General features: G+C 52.9%; 1 protein-coding gene across 1 annotated transcript; it reads left to right on the top strand.

Annotated features, from left to right (window-relative positions):
* Positions 1–354: 354 nt before the first annotated feature.
* LOC104546033 (chromosome unknown open reading frame, human C4orf22) lies at positions 355–16,682 on the top strand (the record flags this gene model as incomplete). Its single annotated transcript, XM_010191317.1, has 4 exons — positions 355–375; positions 5,111–5,253; positions 14,986–15,115; positions 16,557–16,682. Coding segments are annotated over 4 exons (420 nt in total), but the record flags the coding sequence as incomplete, so codon positions are not given.
* Between the last annotated feature and the right edge of the window lie 2,102 nt (positions 16,683–18,784).

Raw genomic sequence — 18,784 nt, 5'->3', positions numbered from 1 at the left:
TGTCATGGAAGGCTTTGGTTGACAAAGGATCTTTTCTGTGAAGTTTTCCACGTTCATTCAAGTCTGGTTTTCCAGACTTTCTCTGTGCAGGGCCATCCCTGGCTGTGGGATTGGAGCAAGCGCTCAGAACTGTAATTAAACTTTTCATTATATTCGATGCCTGTTCCTCGTTGAACTGCAGAGCTAATGCTCCTCTTGTTCCGCGGTAGCAGGACCCAAACGGCTACCGTGGCTCCCTTCTGGCTGCTAACGCTGACAACTCGTGTCTGTCTGAGCAAATGCTGGGTTCTGCGTGCACTTCTGGTTTTAATAAGCTCTTTTATTTCGACGCTAGCAGAGTTAATCTGAACCCATATTCTCCGCAGGCTGCTCTCGGCCAGAATATCGTTTTCGAACTGGCGCACCGCCCTGTTTACACAGATAGGCAAATTCGCAGTCGCAGAGCGTCCCCCCGTCGGAGCAGCTGCGGTAGCGGAGGGCAGGGGCTGGGGAGCACATGTTTCACACACAGCAAACAGCTTCTTCTGAGGGGGAACCACATTCCTTGTTTTCTTCTCCGAAGAGTGTAAATCTCGAACATCTGCCTCTTGGCCAGCCCTCCTTTCCCACAAACACTGCCGCTCGGGTTCAGAAAGGCTGGGTTTGGTGGTTGTGAGTGCGTCTCTGTGCCAGCGCCTCTGAAACGGGCCCCAGACTGCCCTGGGAGGTGCAGGAGCTGTTGGACAAGGCACACTGGTGTGGAGCTGCGGGCTCCTGCCCCAGCCCCGCTGCTGGGGTGCCACGTAGCCAGCCTTGAGCCTTGTCACCGCGCTGTCCCCTCGGGCTGTTTCTGCAGCGCTGCTGCTTGCAAAGGGGCTGGAATTCAGTGAGTTGGGGTCCTGTCTGTGCAGAGATTGCATGGTCTGAACAATCGGGGACTGCTGTTGGAGCAGAAGTGTGCAGGGCCTGTTAGGACAGGTGACAGCGTTGGGCACGCACGATCCCAGCTTCTCAAGTGATTTGTCCCTGGTGACAGAGAACCATGTTTTCTCTACCTCGAATGCTTATTTAAATTAAATTATAATTAAGTGGGGTTTCTTTTCTTATGTCCTTGCCCTGCTTTCTCTTAAAAGTAAAAATAGAGAGGGTACGGGCTGTGGGTTGGGTCTGAACCCCAGTGCTTGGGGTGGGGGCAGCCCCAGCCTGGGGCCGTTCCTGGGTGCCTCTGCATTGAAGTCATCCCCGGACGCTGCGTCTGGTGCCCTTGGGCTGGCAGCAAAGCACAGCATTCAGATGGGCAGAAGTAAAGCCTAAGATCCTTCACTGCGGCAGCTATTCCTTATCTGGACACCTCGCAAGCTGTACTGCATCTGACAACTGTGCTGTGGGGCCTGGAGCAATAGCTTTAGCAGCTGTGCAGCCTGTATGGGGTACAGTGTGTACTGCTTTATGTGACGACTCAGCTTTTGTGTCTGTGTTTGTGGGGCTAAATACGGAATATAGGATAATATGTGAGATAAATATGGGTACTTATTTCCCCGTGCTCTGGTGTCTGGTTTAGCACCGGGCAGTGCTCCCTGGGGCTGGAGTCCAGCGCTCGGGTGCTCGACAGAGAAAGTGGGTAGAGCCGAACAGTCGGAGCTTCGAGGTGTTTTAAGTGAGAAAAAACAACAAGGCAAACAGTAATTTTGTATTTGTGTGAATGTGTGTTAGCATCTCTTATTCACACAATCCCAGAACATCAGGAGTTGGCAGGGCCCTGGAAAGCTCCCCCAGTGCAACCCCCCTAGAGCAGGATCACCAGAGCAGTCACACAGGAACACGGCCAGGGCTTTGGGTGTCTCCACACAAGGAGACTCCACAACCTCTCTGGGCAGCCTGGGCCATGCTCTGGACCCTCACACTGACAAAGTTTGTCCTCATGTTCACATGAACCTCCTGTGCTCCAGCTTGGGACCATTGCCCCTTGTCCTGGCATTGGCCATCCCAGAGCAGAGCCTGGCTCCTTCCTCCTGACACTGCCCTTTCCCAATGGATCCCCAGCAATGAGGGCACCCCTCAGTCTCCTCTGCTCCAAGCTAAAATTATTCTTTCTAATTTATTTGCATTTACCTTTAGACCACATCCGGGTTGTTTTACGTAGATGAGAAGACTAAAGGCTTGTGTCGTCCTGTGCTTGCTCCCGAGCTCCTCGGTTTTTCTTCTTTGGAACAGTAACAGGCAGGTAAAAGATGTCTGCGTTCCAAGAGCCCAGTTGGCATTTTTGGGTATAGGGGGAGGAAGCTGCAGTAATCTATTACAAGATTCACAAATGTTTCATAAGGAAGCGAATGGCATTTCCAGATGGAAAGGTGGGAATGTCGCAGAGCGCTTTCAAGGCTCGCTGTGATGGTGGTGCAGTCCCTCTGCTGAAAAGACAACGTGTTTCTTCTTTGACCCCCCCTTCACCCAAAATCGGGGTGTCCAGGAGGTGAAATCGCAACCCGTAAGCCTGTGTTTTATGGTGCTTTCAGTCCCAGCCGGCCAGGAGAACAGGTCGGCCATTTACTCCTGCTTGCAGAGCAGACATGGCAATAGCATCTGTTTTAAAGATAGAGGTGAGCTCCCTCTCTGACTTCTGTTGCCCACTGGTATTTCTATCAGGTGTAACGCGATCTGCAGGTGGCAAATAAGGCCTAACACCCTGCAACAGAAATAAATGGCTACTCATTAAAAATATATTTCAGTTGGTAATGTGTTTTACTCCTGTCCCTTCCAGCCTAATTGTGCTCCTTCCCCTGGGTCCCCACCTGTGATATTGTCCCCATAAAAAGGGCTCCCTCAGTGACTTAGTAATTGACTCCTAAATATTGTCTGTCTTGACTTTCCCGTCGTCTGCCGTCGGTTTGGGCGCTGTTGAACACGCGTTACGAGGCCGTTTCACCAGACAGCAGGGCTGGGCTCCTTAATTCCCGTGTGGTTATTGTGCCTGCTCAGCTGCGTGGCTCTTGAACGAATGGGTGCACGGCGGGAATGTCACAGGGAGCTGCACCGCGTCTCGCAGGTCCAGCACAGCCCTTGGAGCAGTTAAAAACCTGCTGTAGTTGGTGCTTGGGACGTGTCCGTGGACCGTGCTGGAACAGAAGTCGCATTGAACTGTGTTCATTCAGAGCAGCAGCAGGGATGCTGCAAATCAAAGGCTTTCCCGAGAGCTTTCCTGAGATAACTGACACCCTCGCCTTTTAACCCTAGGAAGCACCCGCTGTTTGTCCCCCTCCCAGGTGTATTAATTGGTCTTACACACAGCGTTAGCCCTTGCTGGGTCCTTTGCTGCTTCCACGATGAGGAATGAAGACGCTGTTCTGGTACGCGGGGGGCTCTCAGGTGTGGGTGTTTCTCGTCCCAGCACATCGGCGGCAGCAGCGCTGGTGCCTGGACAGCGGGGCACAGAGCGTGTGGTGCCTTGGGCTGGAGCCTGGTTCACCCTGCTCTGACCGGAGAGAAGCGGTCCTGCAGATGTGGAGTGTTTCAGAGAACCACATTAAGCCTGACTGGGGTGTGTGATGCTTTCTAGTGATGTTAAAGAAATAGCGAAACATGCAGACAGGTTCTCCTGGAACGTGGCAGGCCGGGTCAGCGGCAGCAGGCCTGCGTTTGGGTGCTGAGCCCGTCTCACGGTGCGTACACGTATCCTTAAGATGATGGGCAGGTGCTGGCGTTTCCATGTCCACCAGGAGGTCTTGCTGAGAGCCAGGACCGGTTCTAGCAAACAGACTTCAGCGCTGGCAGTAATGGGTGTGGGAGTGAGTCAGTGCAGGTGGTGTTTGTGCTTCTCCTCACGAGCTGGGAGTTCGCAAATGGAGCTGGACCCCAACAGGCCGTGTTTTCTCAGATTTCGTCTGGAAACTGCGCAGAGTTGTTTGTTTCCTTTAAAGATAAAGGGGGGAAGGCCTCGGTGTCGTTTGACCAGATTATTTCGGCAGCATTTGGAGAACACGCTTCAAAACCTGGGAAAACCCAGTACAACCTGGGTCTGCTTTTGGGCCTGACTTGTGCCCACCTTAACTCCAGCGCAGTACCAGCAAACCGTAAGCAGGAGGTGAATGTAATTTGCGCCTCTTAGTAAAGTCTGTCGTGCTCCCAGAGCAGTCTACAATGGCGTTATTGTGTGGAGAATCTTTTGGCAGTGTTCACACATGATGGCTGCAGAAAAGCAGTGTTTGTGTCTTTCCTGCCCGCGCAGCGTTTCTGGTTTCTCTTTTTCCCTGCGTGGATCCGGAGCGTGGCCGTTCGCACCCCTCTGTTCCGCTGGGTGCGCCACCGGCTGCCTCGCTCTGCGCTCTACAGGGTCCTTGCTGCCATTGCTGCCCCCCTGCCCTGGGCTGCAGACACAGGATGGGGTGCAGAGCAGGGTGCCAGGACCTGATAGACTGAGCTTTGGGATGGTCGGCCGTGGGAGGTGCGACACTGCAGGACGAGTGACGCGTTTTGGTGGAATTGCACGTGAGATCGGAAAAGGAAACCTGCCTCGGGTTTGCCAGATAAACCATTGCACTGTAGAAACAGGCTGCTGCTAAAATAACGACTGGTTCTGGGAAGAGTTTCACGTGGTGGTGTTTCCATTTCCCCCGTATTCAGAAGAGAAATATCACTTGGTGTTTGCTGAGCAAAGACAAATGTGTGCAGCTAACCAATACTGTGAAAATTCACCTGCCCAATAGCCTCTGCACGCAGCGCTCGGTTACGTGGGTCCTGCTCCAAAACGCATAGACAGCAGCGTCGTGACACAACCACCCCTGGTCAGGAGCTCACACAAAGGGTCCGGTCAGGATGCAGTGGCGGGGGCAGCACTGCCCAGGGCCTGCGGGGAACCCTTCCCACATGGCAGTGGAGGCACGGCAGTACACGAGGGGTACACGGGGGCATACGGTGCGTGATGCTGCGTTTGTGTTTACTTCTACCGCAATGCTGCCGAGCCTGTATTGAGAGTGTGCTCTAACATGGGGTAATTTAGGTGTCTTAACTCCTAACAGAAGCCTGGTCCAGGTGAAGTTAAAACGTGTGTGTACTCTGTAGAAGTGTTTTTGTGCAGAAACCTGTGCACACTGCTATGTTTCTGTTCTGAATTCGTGGCCTGCTTTGTGTTGTCCAGTCCATAATCTTCATTCGTGACCGAAATTCCCGTCGCCAGGAGGTGTCCGCGTACGTGGACTACGCACACAGACTGACAACGGATGATTTTGAAACCCACTGCAGTGGGAAGAGGAGACTTTTCCCTCGGAAAACTGACCTGAGGTATTCGGCTTGACTTTGTTTTCATGTACTTGCATGTGGGCAATATAGTTAGAGTTAAATGTAGATTTGAGTAGGAAGATAGCTTCTGAAAGAGTTTTTCACTGAAAGACAAACACCATAGATTGGTCAGTTGCGGAGAGCGCTTTTAAGAGAGGACCCTGTCAGATCTGTGTAGTACAAAGAATGAGACTTAAGACTTAAGATGTTGCATGAGCTGTCACTAATGAGAAACGCCGTCGGTGAATTTTCACCGAAGAACGTGTTTTCCTTTAAATCTGTGGATGCCCAAGTGCCCAGAGATGTGTGTGAGGTGAGCATGCAGCTTTGTTTGGTAAGGCCGAGTCCAGGGCCTTGGAGCAGCAACGCCTCAGTCGGTGGGGACCGCGCTCGCCCCGAGGCCGCGTGCGGTGGGTGCTGTTTCTCGGTGGTTGTTTTACGTATGACCTTCACCTGCTGCACCCCGTATCTGTAGTGCGTGCCAGGGTAATAGGCTGTCATCAAAGCTGTCCTCGGCTGTCCTTGGTAACCTAAAAGCATTTTCTTACAGGTAGTGTTAGGTTTAATGGCCATCCGTCTTCTCGCCAGCCTTGTTCCTCTGCCTCTTCCTTCTATGCACAGCTTCTTCAGAATGTGTCAAGAATGCATTTGTGAATGGGGATAATTTGAGTGTATGCTTAAATTTGTGCCTTCGGCTTCTGATCTCCTGTTGATTCCTGAATCTAGGTCTTTTCACCACACGTTTCTGCCCCAGACATTTGTATAAAACGCCTTGGTGCAGAGCGCGTATCTCACTCGAGCTCAAAGGACGGAGGAGTGGCTGTTCCTCAAAGTTGTCGTATCCGTTTAAGGTGTTCCAAAATGCTGCCTTACTTCTTAAAGCGCGAGTTTGTTTGGGGAACTGCCTCTCTCAGAGCTTTCCAAAGCCCTTTCTCTGTTGTGTCTACCCTTAGTCCCTTGCAGATTGAAAACCTTGCCTTTTGGGGTAGAGGTTTGCATCTTGTGCAAAAACAAATTATATCAGATGATCTTTGAAATGCAGAAGTCTGTACTTTGCTGCAACACCTTTTCTCCTTGCTTCTGAGGCTTTGGAAGCTTTTAGCCCTGTGCTGAAGTGCCCTCTGAATCGGGTTTGTGTTCACAGTACAGAGTAAAGGCACTGAACAATTAGGTTTATGCAATGTTCATAGTGCAAATCTGGTGGGTAACGTCAGCGGCTCTTGTATTTGATCAGTGTGGTTCCTACGAGGAGTTTTGCCATTTTATGGCATTGCCCTATCAAGGTAGTATTATTTAAATAATATAATCCTCGTTTGGTTGCAGTTTAGTAATGGAAGGAATGCGTTGGGCAGTAAGTTCTGAGGAGGTCTGGAATCTGCTCTGTGATTGAATCCATCCCCACTCAGCTAATGTCTGTAATCTGATGAGAAACAAGTGTAATACGACTTGTTCAGGGAAGATGGAGGCTGCTGGCTCTGTGGAACTGGACCAGACGTCCTCTGGATGAGGCAGCACAGCCAGAGACGAGGGTTTGTGTTCTTCTGTCGGATCAGCTGTGCATGGCGCACCCCGCGAATGAGGACGAAGTGAATGTCGTGTGTTAGTGTCGAGTTTTTGCAGTTTTGTGTGAACTCCTGCCCTGGATCTCCATCAGATTTCTGTGGTGGCAGGCTAGGCGCAGTACTTATGACCCTGTATATTGCAGTGGTGTATCCTTATGCTTGGCTTGCGGTTGCTGTGTTCTTGTTTCTTCTTACTCACGTGCAGTCTTTTCTAAAACAGAGCCAGGTCAGGAGCTGTTCATGCGGAGCCGGGTCCTATGTTTTCCACTGCACTCATGGTCTCAGGTCACTTTGGATCTCATCAGCAGTGAAACGGGGCTGGTGTGGCCCTGGCACACCTTGGTCTGAGCGCGGGAGGCCTGGCGTGGGGTTGTGTGACAGAAGCGCTGGTGACTTGGGTGCGTTCAGACACTGCACGCTGCTCTGTCTCACTGCATGACCCGTCCCGTCGGTGTCTGCGCCCTCGCAGTTTGGCCGTGCTCTGATTTGGCTGCGAGTGGACACAGCGTTTGGCACTCGTTCATTAACCGGAGCTGGATCTGCCTCCCGTTTCTCCAGTTGCTCTGCTGGTCCGTTTGCCTCAGGTGGCATAATTTGGGAGTTGACTGCTGGCATTCATCTGCTGACCTTGTTTATCCAAACTCAGTTTTTGTGTGCAGTCTGCAGTCTTAGAGGGGATTAGTCATTAGTCCTGTGGGTACAGGAGGTTCGGACCTTTTGGGGTTGGAACGATGCCCCTGCGGGTACAGGAAGTTCAGACCTTTTGGGGATGGAGCGATGTCCTGTGGGTACAGGAGGTTCAGACCTTCTGGGGATGGAGCGATGTCCTGTGGGTACAGGAGGTTCAGACCTTTTTGGGATGGAGCGATGTCCTGTGCTGACAGGAGGAGCGGCAGGGCAGAAGAAGGGGGTGATTTCAGCAGTGCAGTGGCAGACAGTGCGGCAGACCGAGGCGTAGGTGGATGTGAGAGCACGCTCAGAGTCGGCGTTTGCATGTGTGAGGAGAAAATCCCCCTGCTGCCAACTTGGTACATGTTTGATTTGGAGATGGATACTTCCACATCTGGCTTATATTTGAATACAGCAAATGTTACTTTTCACATTTAATTTCTCTCTTTTTTTGAATTCAAACTTGAATCTCTCAAGAAAGATAAAGTCTCTTTAGAGGAAGGATTGGCTTTTTACAGCCTCGAACAAACTAACTGCATACGTTTGAAACAGGGAAATGGAAACTGCCAGTCACTATAAATTCTTAGGAGATAAAAAAAATGTCTCACAGGGGAAAGGCTGTGTTGTGCTTTCTGTCAGTGCAGTCGCACCATCCCTGCAACGAACAGAACGGCAGGAAAACCTTATGGAAAATCCGAGTTGGCCAAGTGCTCGTCTGGCGTGTGGTGGGGTGAGCTCGGGTGCAGTTTGGGAGCAGCAGTGATTCACAACCGTTCCGTGCCTGAAGACAGCGTTACGATGCACAGACAGATGTGCGAGCAGCGCAGCTGAGCACGACAGCGCCTGCGGCTCCTCCCGGTTCCCTCAACACCGGGGACCGGTTCTGCAGCGCGTCCTGTTCGTGATGCACACCAGTGGGGGTGATAACGGAGCCGCAGTGTCACAGAGTGCTGTGACTGCTTTTTGGAAGCTCTGGTTTTGGTTTGTTGTGCTGTAAGCGTCAGTGGGGGCTCTGCGTGGTGGTGGTGTGGTTGTGCCACGCACGGGGGTCTGAGAAACCACTTGTTCCTTCCCCATAGACCAGGAAGTGGCTGTGGCTGCGGGCAGCGTGCCCACAGTTTAATGGGTCGATGTGGGAATGTCCAGTCCCTGCTCCAGTTGCCGGCCGCATGCTGGTGAAAGTCCTGGCAAACTGCTGCCACGCTGCCCTGATAAGGATAGGAGTTGTGTGAGCGCAGTGCCGCAGGTACGGCTGCGTGTCTGAGCAGGACACGCGCGGTTCACCGCAGCGGCGCCGTGTGCTGCCGTCAGCAGCGCCTGCCCAGCGCAGAGAGCGGGGCCCGGCTCCTGTGCCCAGCCTGGAGCTGTGGGTGATCCACATCAGCACCCAGAACTGGTACCAGGGCAGGGATCTGTGCGGGGATCTGGTCTGACTGGGAACATCCTCCCAAAGCTTCCAGAGCTGGTGGTGTGCCTCACATGGAGGGGACTGAGAGGAGCAGGGAGAGGCAGAAAATAACCCCTGGTGGGCTCGGGATGGCTCGGTGATTACTGGCTTTTGTGGTGGCGTTTTTCTAGCTCTCCTGTCTTAGCTCCACCAGTAATTAAAGAGGGATGGATGTGCAGCTGGATTTCCCACATCCTCGCTGAGGTCTGAGCAATCAGGGTCTTGAAATAAACATGTGGCTGAAAAGCTCCCTCAGTACCCCAGACTGACTCTGCTTCTCTGCTGTGCTGCGGCAGAGGGCTGCCAGCAATTTGGTCATGAACAGAAGTAAGAGGTATTTCCAGTTAAAACTTCTTTTGCAGTGTGACTGTGACTTTCTGGCAGCCTTGCAAGGGATAATGAGAGGTGGAGGAAGGTCACAGCACGGAGCGGTAGGAGAAGCCCTCCTCACCGCCAGGGCACCCTCCCGGGGCAGGTACCAGGGCCTGGGCACAGGGGTTTGTGTGGGTGAGCGATGCATTTCTCCGTGTTCTATTGATTGCTTGGAAAAAAAGAGGAGTGGAGGAGAGACAGGAGTTTTTGTTGGTTTTTGCACTTTAGAGTCCATGTTTACGTTTGTGAAAATCGTTGCAGGATACGCAATAGCGAGTTCATTTTCACGGTATCCTGAAGGCACCCGCGCTGATGCAGAGCAGATGGGAGCTGGGCTGTGAGTCAGCCTCGGGAGAAGCCGGGGGCTGCACTGAGGACAGGGGAGCTGAGTGCCAAGGGGGAACGATGTGTCTCAGATGGAAGAACTGCACGGTACAGAGAGCATCGTGTCCTTGTTCACAGGGCTGGGTTTGTTCCCTGTCATCCGACACACACCTCCCCTCTCTTCATCCAATAGATAGGTGTGTGACTTGGTTTTCCTCATCTTTGCTTTTGTTTTAAATCCTTTCCTGGTTTTCTTGGTCCCTGAATTTCAGCTGCCTCCTCATCCCCTCTGACTCACAGATGCTCACCACGAGCTCGCTGGACCGGACACTCCTTTGGGAAGCATTGTAAGGATTCCCTGTGCCTGTGCTTTGATGGAAACACAGATCTGTGCTGGTGGAGCCCCGTGGCGTGCCCTCCGGTGTGACAGCGACACAGCGGTCACGCAGTGCTGCCGGGGGTGCTCCGAGCTCCCTACTTTGGGCTCCAGCAGCTCACACTGGGGCTGCCCACGGCACAGCTCCCATAGCTTCCGTTTTGCCGTTCAGCCCCACCTGTGGCCGATGGACAGGGGTTCCCATGCTGTTCCTGGTGATCCAGTGCCGTTCCCACGCTGTTCCCGGTGATCCAGTGCCGTGCTGTTCCTGGTGATCCAGTGCCGTTCCCACGCTGTTCCCGGTGATCCAGTGCCGTGCTGTTCCCGGTGATCCAGTGCCGTTCCCACTCTGTTCCCGGTGATCCAGTGCCGTTCCCACTCTGTTCCTGGTGATCCCAGCGGTGCTCGTTCAGTGCAATCCCAGTCCCCTGGCCCCAGTAAATTCTTCTGGTGTTTTTCCAGGGGCTGAAGTATGAGACCAACCTAAGGAAATACTGTAATGCGCTGCTGCAGTAAGGACGCCATATATCTGCACCTGATGACAAGTTAACTGCAGGTGCTCTGTGGGTCCCACGGGTTGTTTTATTGTGTCTCTGGAAGTGACCACAAGCTCATAAAGTGACTTAATTCCTTTCGCTGATCGGGCACTTCTGGAGGGTGTGTTTTCCCCTCGCTGTCAGATTTGAACAGGCTGCCCCCCTCCTGCCGGCCCCTCTCTTAGTGCCTGCAGAGGTGGATCTGCACTGGCATTCCAGGCCGATGGAGTCACCAGGTTGGGATGTGGGAGCCGCGAGCGTGGAGCCAAACCAGGTCCTGGCCGTGCCAGATTGGCGCGTCTCAGCGCTGTCCGGGCAGTGCACCCGCACCTGCCCCGGGTCCCAACTCCTGCCCCAGGCCTGCGCCTCGCTGTGACCTGCCAGAACGTGCTCCCTAATGACGTGGAGTCGGGCCAGCCCCCGCCGCTGCGCCCCTGTACCCCGAGGTCTGCGGGATCGGGTACCGTGCTCTCCGAGATGTTCAAAGCTGGGGTGGATGTGTGGTCACACAGAGTTACACACTTATGGCTGGCTGCGCACAGGCACATCACACACGTTATAGCCACTGAAAACACATCCTGAGGAACAGCGGGAGTGTGGGTGGGAGAAACACAGACAGGCATTGCAGGTGTGGGGGACACGAGTTCTGTTCCTGGTGCTCTTTGGAGCTAGGGAAGCCATTGAACGCTTTGTTTAAACCATGCTCTGCAGGGATGAGGAACGGGCGTGCTGGTGCTGGTCCAGAGGTTCCTGTGTGGTTTCAGAGCTGCTGAGGGACGAGGCTCGGTCTCTGTCCCTTTGTCTCGGTGACCCTGCACAGGAGGGCAGAGGGAGTCCCTGGCCTCGCCTGCGGGTTGGGACGGTGACGGCCTCTTTGCTGTCTTTGGTAGGCGGGTGGTGACCGGCTCCCTCCTCTGATCCCACATTAATAGTCCACTGTGTTGGTGTCTCCCGAGTGCTTCTTGCAACATGGTAATTGTACGTAATTTCTGTTATACTTCAGTATTCTATATCATGTTCTGTGCCTGTGAAGTTCTGTCCGGAAGAACACAGGGGACAAATTGTATATTATATGTAGGAGGCAGGGGCTGTGGTGTCCTGCATGTCTTGACGCACAGGATCCGGTAAGTTTTCTCAACTTTTGGTTGAGGATGTACGTCCCTTTTTCTTAGTGCTGGACACGGCAATGTTCTGTTGTATATACAACACGTGTCATGTTTTCAGTACTCTAAAACATTCAACTACATTAAGCAGATGTGGAAAACCAATGATTACATCAGTTATAAATCATAATATTTGAGAATTCATCTCAAAACATTAGGGAGGGGAACAGCATAGCTCTGCTTTTAATTTAAAACTGCTAAGAAGTTATTAATCTGCTGTAGGCCGGAGTTTCCCGCTGTTGAACCGCTGAGCTGTTGCCGTGTTTTGGGAAGCTGTTCACCCTCGTCTGCCTTGCGCACGCCCCGCGCGCGCTGTCCTGAGAGGCGTTGCCGTGGTGGTTGTGCGAGCCCTGCCCTGCTGCTGTCGCTGTCGCTGGGGTTTGTGGCGCTGCCATCCCTGTGTAAGGTGGTGTCACAACTGCTGTTTCACCTTCCCACTGACTGCAAACGGAGTTCTCTCGCTGTGGCTGTCAAGGAGTTTTTTGGGCGTTTTTTTGTGCATTGTGTCAAAGACCACTGTGGCTGTGGCTGTTTTTATGCTGTGAAAAACACTACTCGTACTTAAATAAGAGCCGTTCCCTCTTGCTCCTGAGTGTGAGAGAACTCCCCAGGAACTTCAAACGAGGATTTGTTTCAAGAAGCATCAGCAGATTTTGGCACAAAGGGAGTTTTTGCAGCTTTTGTAGTTTCTCCGGTTTTCTTTCTCTCCGAATCACGGTGTTTTCCAGACACGAAAGCACCTCGGCTTTGGAGGGTGCGCAGGGAATGGGATCCACTCCCATTCTCGCGGTTGTGCTGAACCAATCCCCTCTGTTCTTCAGTGAATTTCTTAAAACATGTGAGAGTTACAAACGTGAGACAAATTCAAAACAATCAGAGTCAAGTGTTTGGTGATATGCCCTCAATACTATGTGTTCGTACGTTATGGTGGGCATATTTCCAGAAAGAGGTTTAAGGTGAGCTAGAAGAAGCAGTTGTTTTTAGGTTGTGTCTTCTGAGAAGGTCGCTGTGGTTGTTGTTATCTGTAGCATGCAGTGAAATCCCTTTACATTGACGGGGAGAGCGCATCTCTTGAGTGCTGTGTTGCCGCCTTTGCCTGTTCTCCGTGGGGCACGGATGGCACAGTCCCCGACACCGGAATGCTCAGTGTCACCCTGGGGATCCCCGACCCTGCAGACCATGTCCCGCTGTCCGCTCTGTCCGTGTGTCAGTACAACAGCCACCGCAGTGCTGTGTCGCTGTGTCCTGCTTCGAGCGGGCTCTGCCCTTTCTGCACATCGCGCTCCTTTTCCTCCTCGATGTAGGGAGAAACCAGCAACCCTGTTGAGCCATCGCTGTTCATAATTCGTTTTTGGCTGAGGTCCTAGTCTGCTGCAGGGAATGGTTTTGTCTCTGTGCATGTGTGGGTGAGTGGAGAAAAGCAGGGAAGTGAATCAGGGAGCCAGTCCTTGCCCGAGGGGAAGAAGGGATGGGATTCCTCAGTCCGAGCCCATGGGATCTAAGTGGAGTTGGCACAGACACAAACACCTTCACACAGCGCTCTCTGCCCCTGCATTAGAGATTTAACCAGTAAGTGGTAAGTCTGGACAGCAGAGCTCTTGCCCTGCAGATGTGCACCCCCAATTCCTTTGGTCAGGGGGGGACTGCCCTCCATCAGCCCCAGGACAAGCGGTGGGAGCTGCCCTTCCATCGCAGCTCCTTCCCTTTTGGAATAGGGGAAAAAGGAGAGAGTCACACTGAGGCATCCTAATCCAGTCCATAACCCTTCCAAGGCTTTGTCCCTGGGAAGGGGCTTGTCCCGCTCTCCAGACGTGAGCGGCCACAGGACCCCAGCCAAAGGCCCCGTGTCCTGGCTGGGACTGGCGCTGGGAGCTGCTGCTCTGCCATCGGCCCTGGTGTCCGGGGTAAAACCTGCGGTGCTTGTGGTGCCCTGGCTGCCCCAGCACTGAGGAGTGGTGACGAATCCTGCCTTGGTCTGGCGGGAGCATCAGGTAGGTTAATGCGTGTTTGCAGGAGGACCCAGGGGTTTTTGGATGAGAGGCGTTCTGTGAGCGCCTTGCGGTTTGATCTGCTGCCATCTCCGTACCCGGAGGATACCTTGGAGGTTACAAAAGCCGGGGCATTGCCTGCTTGCAGAGTGGAAATCTGCTCAGGCCAGAATTAGCTGATGAATGAGAGTCAACCCGCCCCGCGTGTTTCGGTCTGTGTTCCCAAACACAGTGTGCTGCTTGTTACATACCACCGCACCAGCAAGTCATTGTCCTCAGAAGCAGCCAAACCCCAAACCAACCCTCGGCGCATTCCTCGTGCAGCTGCGCTGCGGGCACTGCGGAGCCTCATTCTCCACATACCTCGGTGCCGTGCTGAGAACTGCTGCAGTGGTTCCAACACACATGGTAGTCAAACAAGATCACAACAGGAAAAATCGTGCCTGCAGATTCTGTGTTTGGCATTTGATCGCGTTCATCTGATAGCGTGTTTTCAGCTCTGGATGATTTGGATACCTAAAGCCACATGGAATTCTGCTACTAAAAGTCAGTTTGGTTAGATTGGCGTGTCAGTAACCCTTAAATAGCACTTCCTCCTGAACTTTGGTTTAGGTTCTTTGTTCTAGGGAACGACAGGCGGCTGAGGCAGGGCTCCCCGGGCCCTGATGTCGGCCGTGGTTACTGCAGCAGCCAGGCAGCAGGAGCTGGTGTCGTGAGCAGGGGCTGCCTGCGGTCCCTGCAGGGCAAAACGTGAGAGAGGGCTGAACTCCTGAACTAATCCTGACACCTGCAGCACTCTGGGGAGTTTGGGTTCAGCCCTTCGCACTGCATCTGACCCACGTGGAGACCTCCCAGAATCCTTGCTACCGGAGCTGTTAAAAACAAGAGAGAGGGGAACAGAGGCAGGGAGAGAGTTCCAGCGAGAGGCAGAGGGAAGCCGTCGGTCCCACGTTGGTCTGCAGACTGCGGTGTCCAGGGAGCGCTTCCAGGGGTCTCCAGGGCTGCTTCCATTGCAGTAGTGTTCTCAAGCACCACCGCTTCCCGCTAGGCACAGCCTGGGCTCCGAATCCATAATAACACGAGCACTGAATGCGTGGGGCCGGGGATCAGTTGTGTAGAACCAGGTTTGAGCAGGGCTTCTCATTTGTAGAAGGCTTCTGCTCCTCAGGTCTGGCTCTCGGAGGGGCTGCTGTGGGGTCCCAACTGCCCGCTGTGGATGAGGGGGTCAGGACCTTCCCCTGGGGCTGGAAGAACAACATCCATTAACAGCGCAGCGTTTCTGTCTCACATTTCCACAGCTTTTACAACTGGGATACAACTGTCAGCACTTCAAATTCCAGCCCAAATTACCAAGTGATTGCAGAAAACGCCCGTGGACTGCTCTTCAGGAACAGAAGTGATAGGAAAATCATTGATGTGAATCCCCAGGTAAATGTCTTTTTTCCCCCCCAATATTCTTTATTTCCTTAATGCGGTGGAGTTCGCTAAACTGTTGAGTCCAATGGCAAGTCGTGTCTTTATCAACACACGTCCAGTGTTCGGATATGGTGCTCCCCTTGTTAACAGAGCCCCTTGAGAAGACTTGAGCAGTCGCAAGGAAAGCGGCCCCGTTAAAGTCATTTGGCTCTTGTCACTGGTCTGAGGGTCGAATGTGGACTCTGAACGTGACACGAGGTGCATCCTCCTGTGGGCAGCTGCGTTTGTGCAGCACACAGTGCACGGTTCAGAAGGGTTTACAGTGTCAGAACAGAAAGGAAAGGACTTGTGCCGCAGTCGTGGTGTTACCTGTGAATGCCGGGGGCTCTGTGTCTCTCATGTACTGTGGACAGCACAAACATTCACGTGGCTCTGATCCTATTAGTGGTGACATTCATTGGTCTCTAACATGTATTTCCAGTTGAACACAAGCAAAGCAAAGGCTCAAGCCATACAGGACACTCCATTTTCAGCCACAGTCTAAAGCTGGGTAAAATGCCGTGGGTATTTTATCTTTCCTATTGAGATCTGAATGAGCAATAACGTTACAGCAGCTTCCCTCGGTGAGAAACCGGCTGTGTTCCCCTGGTGCCAACCGCGCTGTTTTAGACTTCTCAGCTGAGGTCCTTGGCTGTAGATTGGATGTGACAAACACACCCAGGCTTTGGTTTCGCTCAAACCAACGTGAGCTACACTAGGCAGTAATTTGTTCGGGTTTCTACAGAACTGATCCCGGATGATGGTTTCTTTGATGTGCTTCCCATGAGAGACCATTGCGTATGAATAGTAACAACACGAAATATCAAATTATATGCGTTTCAAAATAAGCGCATTGGTTTGTGCGACATTCAAAAATGCATTCCTAAAAATGTGTTTGGTCGCGCAGAGAGCGGGCCACCAGTGCGGCGTCCTGCAGCTGCAGAACATCTGTACCCAGTAACCAGCTCCACAGCGTCTACGTGACACGTCCTCGTGTGTCGGGCACGGGGCTGTGGGTCCCCTGAGACCCTGGTCTCTGTCAGGAACGAGCTTTTGAGACGTGCTTGCATTGAGCAGGCCGCAGTTGGCACGAGTTCACTCTCACTGGGATCAGCTTGAACAGGGTTGGCACCGGCTGCCTGGTGTGAGCACACTGAGCTTCTCCTTGACGTGCCCGTGGTCCCGTTCTTTCTGCCGTTATTTAGCCAAAATAGCTCCGTCGCTGTCTTGGCATCTGCTGAAAGCATTGCGGGAGAAACAGAGTTCCCGGTGTTGGGTTTTGCTCTTTGCTCTCCCCCTCTCCGAGCTGGTGCATCCATCACATGTGATGTTCCACAGGAAGGAGGAGGGCGATTCAGCCAGAACCCTGCCCTTTTCTCCCTCCTGACCGGCTGTCTGTCATGTTCTGTTTCAGGCCTACCCAGGAGGCACCACGACACGCGTGCCTGTCGAGACAGATCTCTATCTCCCTGTTGTCATCTACGACCACGTCGTCCAAGGAGACACCCGAGGTCCTTCGGTGTGGCTCTTCTCCCAGTGATTGGTTTAGCTATTTTAAAGTCATCTGGAAGAAAAATGAACAGCTGAAAATCTTTAAGTTGTCTTCTGAGGCAGGAAAGGGGATTTTTGTACTGGTTTAGAGTTTGTGCCTGATTCCTTGAGGGAAGTGAAGTGGAAGAAGACCCTGTACTGGGGAGAGTCCCCCTGTATCTGGGCCCTCGGTTTGTCTGTGTGAAGGTTTGGACCCAACTTGTCCTGCTGCTCCTCAGGCCGCAGAGGGGCAGGACAGGCAGAGGTGCCTGTGTTCTCCCCGGGAGTGAAGGACAGATTTGCTGTCCCTGGTTCCCCAGCAGCAGCGTGCTTTGAGTTCTTCCTGGGAGACCTTGTGGGTAGGCCTGGGCCTGTGTTCTGCAGCCATTCAGCATGGACCAAGCCATTGACAGGGCAGCGGGCAGAAGTTGTAGCAAATAGACTGGTAGATGTCAAGAAATCTGCAGCTTTTTGGCGGCGTTAGGGGTTCCTCAGAGTTTTTTTTCCTGCTCTCACTGCTGTTCTAGTCCCAACGTGCCGGAGGTTCAGGCAGTGATGTGGTGGCCCAAGGGACTCTCTGCCTCTCACAGGCACCTGGGAGAGTGCCCCGTGCATGACCCACCTGTGTAACCACCCGCATCCCTGTCTACGCACTCAAGAGCTGGACGTGGCACACAGAAAGCTGTGGGAAGACAAAAGCAGCAGTTACGGAGAAAAGAAGGATGCGGAGGTGAAGGCTGAGAGAACAAAGGCAGAAAACGGCTGGACAAAATGCCTGGGACCTTATTCTTTAAGGAACCGGATGATTTAATGATCTTTTCTGGCCTCGGTACTGTGAATCTGTGAGAAGGACAAGGCAGGCAAGTTGGAGAAGAATGCAGATGGTGGCAGCGCTGCTGGGCTCACCGTGGGGTGAGGTTTGTCTGCGCACCTCATCACCAGCGCCTTCCCTTTGGAAACGGTTGGGAGCCTTGGTCTGAGCCGTTGGCGCCTTGAAAATCCCTTTACTGCAAGGAGAGGGAGCGTTCCAACAACTACAGGGTGAAAGTTGCTACTTCAAAGCTGCAGTAATTGGGGAGGAACCTTGAAGCCTTGTTGTTTTTTGCCCGTAAAACTTTCAACATTATGAAGTTCTGCCATCTCCAAAGTCCGATGAAGTATTTTCCTGTAACGTCTTGCTGTAACGCAGAGCCCTTCATCCTGCACACCCCGGTGATTTTGTGGCAGGTAGGCGAGCTGGGGGCTCTGGCGAGGCGGCTCCAGGTGGGGCCTGGTCCCCATCGCTGGGTCAGCAGAGCCCTCTAGTGTAGACGCAGCAAACGCCGGCAGAGGAGGCTCCCGCCTGGCCTGGGCGCGGGCAGGAGGCGCCCTGTGCCCACCGAGCAGGGGACCGGCACCAGGCCGTGACTGCTGGGAGAGCAACAGGAGAGGGACAAGGATGCCTCAACCCAGGCAATCGGCAGAGAGAGCAAACGCCCGAGACCGGGGTAGCGCCTTGGTTTTGGTTTTGTGTGCGTCGGACACGTGCGCTTGCAGAGGGAAGACCGTGTCCCGTTAGGGCAGCCTTCTCCTGACCTTTGTGTTTCGTTCGTTTAGCGAAACCAAACGTAAAGATTTCCATTGTTCCTGGCATCGCACCCGAAATCCAGGCTTTGCCTTGCTGCTCCCGTGTCTTGAGGCAGCTGTAGGGCTAGGGGTCGATTGGTAAGTACTGTCACAGCATTGAACTGAAGTTGTCTGGATAGCACAGCTTAGAATCCGGGATGATTTATTTAAAGACAAAGTCAGAACTCATGAACCATTCTGACGACATTAGTTTTTGCTTCTCTTCAGCACTGGAGAGGAAGAACCCCTCTTTGTGAAGGCTGGTGGAACGGACAACTGCTGCAAAGGGTATGAGTTACATCCTTCATTCCTCTTCACTAATGAATTGTCCTTCTTCTTTGTCAATCTAATAGCAGTTTAAAGTATTAACGAAAGAATCTAAGGTGGAAAGCGATCCCCAGAGTTTTGAGAGCATAGTCTTAGAATCATAATAACACAAGTCGTGAAGTAGAACTTAACAGAAGTAAGTTTTCAACTTCAGAAGTTATTTCCACAAATGCAGCTTCC

The sequence above is a fragment of the Mesitornis unicolor genome, unplaced genomic scaffold, assembly GCF_000695765.1.
Source record: "Mesitornis unicolor isolate BGI_N332 unplaced genomic scaffold, ASM69576v1 scaffold8699, whole genome shotgun sequence".
Taxonomy (NCBI): Eukaryota; Metazoa; Chordata; class Aves; order Mesitornithiformes; family Mesitornithidae; genus Mesitornis; species Mesitornis unicolor.
Note: the sequence above shows the minus strand (reverse complement) of the source record. Positions and strands in the feature narration are given on the sequence as shown.